General features: G+C 48.1%; 1 protein-coding gene across 1 annotated transcript; it reads right to left on the bottom strand.

The window, feature by feature from the left end:
* Positions 1 to 711: 711 nt before the first annotated feature.
* On the bottom strand, positions 712 to 2,423 carry LOC123168236 (berberine bridge enzyme-like Cyn d 4). The gene has a single exon (XM_044586108.1). It carries the CDS (start codon positions 2,382 to 2,384, stop codon positions 828 to 830), a length of 1,557 nt encoding a protein of 518 aa, XP_044442043.1. The 5' UTR covers positions 2,385 to 2,423; the 3' UTR covers positions 712 to 827.
* Between the last annotated feature and the right edge of the window lie 7,969 nt (positions 2,424 to 10,392).

Genomic DNA, 10,392 nt, shown 5'->3' with positions numbered 1-10,392 from the left:
AGACATAGCTCCGCCAGTGCTAACATATACTCCCTCCGTCCAAAAAAACTTGTTCCTCAAATGGACGTATCTAACACTAACTTGGTGCTAGAAACATCCATTTGAGGGACAAGCTTTTTCGTACAGAGGGAGTATCAGCTTGCATGTATCTTACTTGAGGATGCCGAGTGCACTCTTAGAGAAACTTCAGCACTCACCATTTCGAGCTGTTCAAAATAATAACCGTTATTATAGCGATTTTGATCGAAAAACCCTTTTCTAAGGAAGAAATTAAAAATGCTATTATGGGCCCCCATAGTGGTGCACCTGGGCGTGATGGCTTGTCCTTCTTTTACCAACAGTTTTGGGATGTTATTAGTCAAGATTTTATGGCCTTGCTAAGATATTATGAAAGTGGTACCTTGGATATTTATGGAATGAATTTTGCTCACCTTACACTTATCCCTAAAGAGCCTAATGCTAAAGAGATGAAAAAATATAGACCTATTAGTTGAAGGAATTACTCTGTTAAAAAATGTAGCAAGGCTATGAGCAATAGAGTTTCACCTATTGGCCAATGGTTGTCAACTTCGGTCACATGAACAGGCACCAAATATTTGCATCTCAGTCAAATTATTCTGGTGAGAGCATTTTGATCCAAATTTGAATAGTATTGAAACTTTTGTCGAACTTTCCCTACTAATTCTCGCAAGAAAAAGAAAAAAACTCCCCGTGCCAAAGTACTCCCTCTGTAAGAAATATAGCGTTTAGATCACTATATAAAGAGAGAGTATGCGATAAACGCACTCCTTTCACGCATATAGCTTGACCGCATGACATATTTATCGTTACTTCGTCGTCAAAAGTGGTGGGATGCTCTGCTCGTTCCTGAAGTAGTTGTTAGGATCCACCTTGCCCTTGGCCACCGCGAGCCTCCGGAAGTTACCCTTGAAGTACTTCTCACCCCATACCTTACCGGCCAGGTAGCTGGTGACGTTCCCCACAACCACATTCTGGCCAAGGTCAAGGTCCCTATAGTTCACATACGCCTCCCTGGGGTTGCTGCTCACGTACGGCCCCATGAACGCGTAGAAATCTCTGAGCCACCTCATCTGAGCCGATCCGTCCGTGGCGGCCGACCAGAAATTCATGTACTGGATGTTGTACAGCACCCCACCTCGGTGCGGGAACGGCGTCGCCGAATCCGGCAGGCTGCCGATCTTCCCGCCGTAAGGGTCCATGATCATCAGCCCGGCGTCCGGCTTGGCGAGCCAGGCGAAAATCTTCACCCACACGTCCTTGGGGATGGCCCGACGGACGTAGTCGGACGTGGCCTTGCTGAAGGACCTCGTGGCGGTGGTCCGGTTCAGGATGTCCTCCACGGTGGCGGCGCTGCCCAGGTAGATGTACGGCACAGACTGGATCCAGGTCATCTCCTTGCAGTGCGTCCGGTTCAGGCCGAGCTCCGGGAAGCGGCTGCGCATCAGCGGCAGCAGCGTGTCGGGCGTCCCCAGGTACATGGACTCGAAGTTGGCCACCTGCTTCTGCGCGAGCACCCTGATGAAAAGATCTTCGGGGAGAGCTGGGGCGACCTCTTGCCATCTGGTGAGGATGTCTACGGCGCCCTCGTCGACGGACTTTGTGACGCTGAACATTGTCACTGCCGGCGGGACGGGAACGAGCTTCACCTTCCACGAGAGCACGATGCCGAAGCTCTCGCCGCCGCCACCGCGGATGGCCCAGAACACGTCCGTCCCCATGGCCTGCTTGTCCAGGAGCTTCCCATTGGCGTCAACAAGCGTGGCGTCCAGGACGTTGTCGATGGCGACGCCGTACTTGCGCAGCAGCATGCCGAACCCGCCGCCGCTGAAATGGCCGCCCACGCCGATCGTCGGGCACAGGCCGGCCGGGAAAGCCAGCAGCCTGCTCGCCTTCGAGATGGCGTAGTAGAGCTCCCCGAGCGTCGCGCCGGAGTCCACCCACGCGGTGGCCGCCTTCTGGTCAACGCGCACGGAGCGGAGGTTCGCCAGGTCGACCACCGCGAACACCTCGGGGCGCGCGGACCGGTACGAGAGGCCCTCGTAGTCGTGCCCGCCGCTGCGCACGCGGACGCGCACGTCGTTCCGACGGCCGCAGACGACGGCGGCCTGGACGTGGGAGGCGTTGGTCGGCGTGACTATGCAGAGCGGCCTCACCGTGCCAGGCGTGGAGAACTTGGGGTTCCGGATGGAGGACACCAGGACCGAGGTGAACGAAGGCGAGCTCTGCGTGTATAACAGCTGCTTGGGTATGGCCGCCGAGAGGCATTGGAGGAAGCCGTCGGAGGAAGCTAGGGAAGGGACGGATGCATAGCAGGAGAGGAGGCTGAAGAGGAGGGCCAGCGCCAAGCTCCGAGACGAGGCCATGGCTTGTTTCGTGCAATGATCTTTGTGGAAAGAATGGAGAGTAGATGAAACTAACTGGCTCCTTTGGTCTTGGGGTCGCACGCATATATGGGATGTACGCCGATTGCACGCCACTAGGCGCCATTACAGGGAATTACAGATTGATTCGGGTGGTTATGTCCAGATTCATACTCTTGCTATACATGGAAGGTAATTTGGCATTCACCACCGAATCACATCACATCAGGCAGTAACAATTTGGCACCTGGAGGCATTAGTAACAATTACTAGTACATATTCCAACACTTTTCCCTTGTCGCAGATGATGCAGTGCTCACTGCTGTTTCAAATACTTGCATGGTATCGCGCTCTACACGTACCCTACTTTGACGAGTTGGACTTCACCCATCCATCTCCAGCTAGCAACTCTGTACAAACCAAAGTCATGGTCAACTCCCAAATAGATGGCTGGGGACTAGCCCTCCGTTCTTAAATTATTTGTCTTTTTAGAGTTCAAATGGATTACCACATACGGATGTATATAGACATATTTTGAAGTGTAGATTCACTCATTTTGCTTCGTATGTAGTCATTTGTTGAAATCTCTAGAAAGACAAATATTTAGGAACGGAGGGAGTAGATTTATCTGAGCGCTGTGGGACCTAGTTTTGACTCTGACCAATAGGAATAGGGGATACTTGAGCAATCAAATCGTCCGGTTGGTACAGCAGCACCCGTGTGAACAGAGTAGACCACGGAGTCGTCTCATTATTCATGCTGCGGATTCGGTTAGAAACTTATTAAGTACGACCAAACATGCTGATTCTCACGTCAAAAAGAAACATGCTGATTCTTTTCTTACGATGCAAATAGGGTGTTCCTGCTATTTCATATTGGCGGGCAAAAGAAGAAAAAAAAACAGAGTTACACTGAGAGGAAAACTAGGCCGAAAGCCGAATTAGGAAAGAGAGAGAGAGAGAACAAGAAAATAATCCCTCCAATTCTGTTTAGGTAAACGCTTGGCTTCAACCAAGGGTCGGCTCGTCCGTGCGACGCGTGTCCTGCCCGAGTGGTTTCATATTTTTCTTACCGTTCCTCGCTGCTCACTGTCCGCTACAATAATTTCTGCAGCAAGCTCTATGTTACAAAAAAAATGCAACAAGGCATGTGTTGAAGAAAAAATAAATTGCAATGAGATCTCTGTTGTAAAAAAATTTATAACAAGACCTCTGTTGCAAAAAAGAATTGTAACAAGACATGTGTTGCAAAAAAAAAACTGCAACATGACCCGTGTTGCAGATTTTTTTTGTAACATGACATGTGCTATAGAAATTTCCTGCAACACGGCCTCTTTTGCAATGATAGAAAGTGACGCTCGGTCGCTCAATCCACCTGATCCGATGGCTCGCGAGCCGGCGGATCTTTTAAAAAGCTCCGTCGGCCGAAGCGTAGCAATGCCCTTCTGTTTACTCCGCGCATAAGATTTGTCTGAATTTATACAGAAAATATAGAAATTCACAACAATACGAAATCAAATATCATTAGATGCGACATGAATATAATTTTTATATTGTATAACTTCAGTATTATAGATGTTGATATATTTCTTCGTATAAATATGGTCATACTCTACAAAGTTTGACTTCACAATTTTATATGCGGAATACAAAAGGACCGAAGGGAATAACAAATAAGCCGGTGACGTCGAACGAAAGCACCATCACCAGCATGGCCATGCCACCACCTCGAGAGAAGTGGAGGGATTCTTCGAAGACGCCTTCAAGCATGACATACGAGGCTCGCTAATGTCTTCACCACCGGCATTGACTCTCGTCGAAGACTAAGCTTTCGCTCTGAATCGTCTATGACCACCTCGTCGAACCAACGGAAGGGGTCCAGCCATGCTAATAGCCTCACGTGGCATCACAAAACCGAACGGACACAGTCTATAAAGGAAGCACTTGTCAATAATGCCTTCAGGAAGGCGAAAGACGCTTGTAGCCGCCCTTATCAATGACATCAATGCGCGTTGAAGATTAAGTTTCCGCACGAGCCATGAGCCCCTCCACCTAGTAAGCACCAGGAGGGAGCCAAGCCGTTGACAAACTGCAAACCAGTGCAAAGACCTGTTTTCTAGAATATGCACGAGTATGCATATCATATATTATAGAAGAATAGGGTGATGAATCCCTCCACAAGGTTTACAACTGATTTTACAAGGCTCTCACTAGCCGTCACCAGGTAGCTGCATGCATAGTAAGGGATTACTCGCCGCTGGCCCGCCTACTTAGACCACTAAAGAAAAACTCAAGGTCACCCTTGAGTAGACCCGCAGATTTCCATGTCCGCCCTTTGCTGTCAATGTTCCACAAGGCAAGCTGAAGTGATGGTGTTTCGTCGTTGAATACTCTGGCGTTGCGATGTTTTCAAAGTTCCCATAAGCATAGTGAGATGATCGCCTTTAGATCTCTAGGTGAGCATTGCGCCGCAACCCGCGTGGAGCACCACTCCACCAGCTGCTCGCCTGCCACCAGAGTTTGATTAGGCTCACCCAGGGCACTCCAAATCCATAGCCACAAGGTTCTCGCAAAGACGCATGTGAGGAGGATGTGGTTGATTGTTTCCACCTTCGTGGCACTGACTATTGCATCAAGCCAGTGCCACGACCTTGCCTGTACCTAAAGTGGCGAACCAAAATCATGTGAATCGGAGGAAACAGTCGTGATCACTGATGCACCCATGGAGCTCGGTCGATACCTTGGATATATGGATTCAGATTCACATGATCTTCCGAATGCTTTCTTCCGATCCCTCTGCTCAAATCTCTTGCAGGAACGGTGGGTGAATTCATCTACGCCGAAACAAAGTCACAAGATTTTGAGGCAAACTTTTACAATGTTCGGGTCAAGTCCGAGGTCAACCAACCCCTTAAGAATGTAGCCTCTCTTGTCAAGAAAAAACCCGCCAAATTCTTCGGGTGAAGTATGAAAGGTTGCTGGTCTAGTGATTTGTATGTGGTCACCTGGGATAGATGTATAAGGAGTGTAGAGACGGTGTCCACCCCCCGTTGGCTTAGGTATTCAAGGACGATCAGGCCGTGGGAGTGTACATGGATCGGCTGACAATGGCGGCCATGATGATCGTGAGAATAAGTATTATGAGAAAGATAAAAGACCCTGATGCCACCATGAAGGAAGCTAATATGAACAGGAAGCGTGGGGCAGCCCAGATTTCATGTAGCATGAAAATTTCTTAACATAGGCATTATGAGCATATTTTCTACAACCATATTTTCAACATGACGAGAGGTAATTTAGTAACATGAAAATTTCTACAACCATATTTTCCTCTCTCATAATAATTACATGTAGGATCATAAGAAAATTCAACAATATAGCTATCACATAACATATTCTCAACACGATCCACATGCATGCGAAGTTGACACTCTTCCAAAATAGTGGGATTAACATTAGCTAAAGTCATGACCTCTCCAAACCCACTTTCAATATTATTGTTGTTGGGGATCGTTGCAGAATTTTAAATTTTTTTACGCATCACCAAGATCCATCTATGGAGTATACTAGCAACGAGAGGGAAGGAGTGCATCTACATACCCTTGTAGATCGCGAGCGGAAGCGTTCAAGTGAACGGGGTTGATGGAGTCATACTCGTCGTGATCCAAATCACCGATGACCGAGTGCCGAACGGACGGCACCTCTGCGTTCAACACACGTACAGAGCAGCGACGTCTCCTCCTTCTTGATCCAGCAAGGGGGAAGGAGAGGTTGATGGAGATCCAGCAGCACGACGGCGTGGTGGTGGAAGTAGCGGGGATCCCAGCAGGGCTTCGCCAAGCGCAAGCGGGAGGGAGAGGTGTTGCAGGGGGAGAGGGAGGCGCCAGGGGCTGTTGTGTTGCTGCCCTCCCTACCCCCACTATTTATAGGGGTCCTGGGGGGGGGGGCGCCGGCCACCCTGGAGATCCCATCTGAGGGGGGCGCCGGCCAAGGGGGTGGCTTGCCCCCCAAGGCAAGTGGGGCGCCCCCACCCCTAGGGTTTCCAACCCTAGGCGCAGGGGGAGGCCCAAGGGGGGCGCCCCAGCCAACTAAGGGCTGGTTCCCTTCCCACTTCAGACCACGGGGCCCTCCGGGATAGGTGGCCCCACCCGGTGGACCCCCGGGACCCTTCCGGTGGTCCCGGTACAATACCGATAACCCCCGAAACTTTCCCGGTGGCCAAAACTGGACTTCCTATATATAATTCTTCACCTCCGGACCATTCCGGAACTCCTCGTGACGTCCGGGATCTCATCCGGGACTCCGAACAACTTTCGGGTTTCCGCATACTAATATCTCTACAACCCTAGCGTCACCGAACCTTAAGTGTGTAGACCCTACGGGTTCGGGAGACATGCAGACATGACCGAGATGCCTCTCCGGTCAATAACCAACAGCGGGATCTGGATACCCATGTTGGCTCCCACATGTTCCACGATGATCTCATCAGATGAATCACGATGTCGAGGATTCAATCAATCCCGTATACAATTCCCTTTGTCAATCGGTACGTTACTTGCCCGAGATTCGATCGTCGGTATCCCTATACCTTGTTCAATCTCGTTACCGGCAAGTCACTTTACTCGTACCGTAATGCATGATCCCGTGGCTAACTCCTTAGTCACATTGAGCTCATTATGATGATGCATTACCGAGTGGGCCCAGAGATACCTCTCTGTCATACGGAGTGACAAATCCCAGTCTCGATCCGTGCCAACTCAACAGACACTTTCGGAGATACCCGTAGTGCACCTTTATAGTCACCCAGTTACGTTGTGACGTTTGGTACACCCAAAGCACTCCTACGGTATCCGGGAGTTGCACGATCTCATGGTCTAAGGAAATGATACTTGACATTGGAAAAGCTCTAGCAAACGAACTACACGATCTTTTGTGCTATGCTTAGGATTGGGTCTTGTCCATCACATCATTCTCCTAATAATGTGATCCTGTTATCAATGACATCCAATGTCCATAGTCAGGAAACCATGACTATCTGTTGATCAACGAGCTAGTCAACTAGAGGCTTACTAGGGACACGTTGTGGTCTATGTATTCACACATGTATTACGATTTCCGGATAACACAATTATAGCATGAACAAGGAAATATAATAATAACCATTTATTATTGCCTCTAGGGCATATTTCCAACAGTCTCCCACTTGCACTAGAGTCAATAATCTAGTTACATTGTGATGAATCGAACACCCATAGAGTTCTAGTGTTGATCATGTTTTGCTCTAGGGAGAGGTTTAGTCAACGGATCTGCTACATTCAGGTCCGTATGTACTTTACAAATATCTATGTCTCCATTTTGAACACTTTCACGAATGGAGTTGAAGCGACGCTTGATATGCCTGGTCTTCCTGTGAAACCTGGGCTCCTTGGCAAGGGCAATAGCTCCAGTGTTGTCACAGAAGAGAGTCATCGGGCCCGACGCATTGGGAATCACCCCTAGGTTGGTAATGAACTCCTTCATCCAGATTGCTTCTTGCGCTGCCTCTGAGGCTGCCATGTACTCCGCTTCACATGTAGATCCCGTCACGACGCTTTGCTTGCAACTGCACCAGCTTACTGCCCCTCCATTCAAAATATACACGTATCCGGTTTGTGACTTCGAGTCATCCAGATCTGTGTCGAAGCTAGCGTCGACGTAACCCTTTACGACGAGCTCTTCGTCACCTCCATAAACGAGAAACATATCCTTAGTCCTCTTCAGGTACTTCAGGATATTCTTGACCGCTGTCCAGTGTTCCATGTCGGGATTACTTTGGTACCTTCCTACCAAACTTACGGCAAGGTTTACATCAGGTCTGGTACACAGCATGGCATACATAATAGACCCTATGGCCGAGGCATAGGGGATGACACTCATCTTTTCTCTATCTTCTGCCGTGGTCGGGCATTGAGCCGTGCTCAATTGCACACCTTACAATACAGGCAAGAACCCCTTCTTGGAATGATCCATATTGAACTTCTTCAATATCTTGTCAAGGTACGTACTATGTGAAAGACCAATGAGGCATCTTGATCTATCTCTATAGATCTTGATGCCTAATATATAAGCAGCTTCTCCAAGGTCCTTCATTGAAAAACACTTATTCAAATAGGCCTTTATACTTTCCAAGAATTCTATATCATTTCCCATCAATAGTATGTCATCCACATATAATAAGAGAAATGCTACAGAGCTCCCACTCACTTTCTTGTAAACACAGGCTTCTCCATAAGTCTGTGTAAACCCAAACGCTTTGATCATCTCATCAAATCGAATGTTCCAACTCCGAGATGCTTGCACCAGCCCATAGATGGAGCGGTGGAGCTTGCATACCTTGTTAGCATTCTCAGGATCGACAAAACCTTCCGGCTGCATCATATACAATTCTTCCTTAAGAAAGCCGTTAAGGAATGCCGTTTTGACGTCCATTTGCCATATCTCATAATCATAGAATGCGGCAATTGCTAACATGATTCGGACGGACTTCAGCTTCGCTATGGGCGAGAAAGTCTCATCGTAGTCAACCCCTTGAACTTGTCGATAACCCTTAGCGACAAGTCGAGCCTTATAGATGGTCACGTTACCATCCGCGTCTGTCTTCTTCTTAAAGATCCATTTATTTTCTATGGCTCGCCGATCATCGGGCAAGTCAGTCAAAGTCCATACTTCATTTTCATACATGGATCCTATCTCGGATTTCATGGCTTCTAGCCATTTGTCGGAATCCGGGCCCGCCATCGCTTCTTCATAGTTCGAAGGTTCACCGTTGTCTAACAACATGATTTCCAGGACAGGGTTGCCGTACCACTCTGGTGCGGAATGTGTCCTTGTGGACCTACGAAGTTCAGCAGTAACTTGATCCGAAGCTTCATGATCATCATCATTAACTTCCTCCCCAGTCGGTGTAGGCACCACAGGAACATCTTCCCGCGCTGCGCTACTTTCCGGTTCGGAAGGGGTGACTATCACCTCATCAAGTTCCACTTTCCTCCCACTTAATTCTTTCGAGAGAAACTCTTTCTCCAGAAAGGACCCGTTCTTGGCAACAAAGATCTTGCCTTCGGATCTGAGGTAGAAGGTATACCCAATGGTTTCCTTAGGGTATCCTATGAAGACGCATTTTTCCGACTTGGGTTCGAGCTTTTCAGGTTGAAGTTTCTTGACATAAGCATCGCATCCCCAAACTTTTAGAAACGACAGCTTAGGTTTCTTCCCAAACCATAATTCATAAGGTGTCGTCTCAACGGATTTCGACGGAGACCTATTTAAAGTGAATGCGGCAGTCTCTAAAGCATAGCCCCAAAATGAGAGCGGTAGATCGGTAAGAGACATCATAGATCGCACCATATCCAATAGAGTGCGATTACGACGTTCGGACACACCGTTTCGCTGAGGTGTTCCAGGCGGCGTGAGTTGTGAAACGATTCCACATTTCCTTAAGTGCGTACCAAATTCGTGACTTAAATATTCTCCACCACGATCTGATCGTAAGAACTTTATTTTCCTGTCATGTTGATTCTCAACCTCACTCTGAAATTCCTTGAACTTTTCAAAGGTTTCAGACTTGTGTTTCATTAGGTAGACATACCCATATCTACTTAAGTCATCAGTGAGAGTGAGAACATAACGATATCCTCCGCGAGCCTCAACACTCATTGGACCGCACACATCGGTATGTATGATTTCCAATAAGTTGGTTGCTCGCTCCATTGTTTCGGAGAACGGAGTCTTGGTCATCTTACCCATGAGGCATGGTTCGCACGTGTCAAATGATTCGTAATCAAGAGACTCCAAAAGTCCATCTGCATGGAGCTTCTTCATGCGCTTGACACCAATGTGACCAAGGCGGCAGTGCCACAAGTATGTGGGACTATCATTATCAACTTTACATCTTTTGGTATTCACACTATGAATATGTGTAACATCACATTCGAGATTCATCACGAATAAACCATTGACCAGCGGGGCATGAC

This window comes from Triticum aestivum, chromosome 7D (assembly GCF_018294505.1).
Source record: "Triticum aestivum cultivar Chinese Spring chromosome 7D, IWGSC CS RefSeq v2.1, whole genome shotgun sequence".
Lineage (NCBI taxonomy): Eukaryota > Viridiplantae > Streptophyta > Magnoliopsida > Poales > Poaceae > Triticum > Triticum aestivum.
This window is presented reverse-complemented; position numbering and strand designations above follow the sequence as displayed.

Excerpts from the sequence above, each read along its gene's own strand:
- LOC123168236 (XM_044586108.1), bottom strand. The coding sequence starts at position 2,384 with ATGGCCTCGTCTCGGAGCTTGGCGCTGGCCCTCCTCTTCAGCCTCCTC.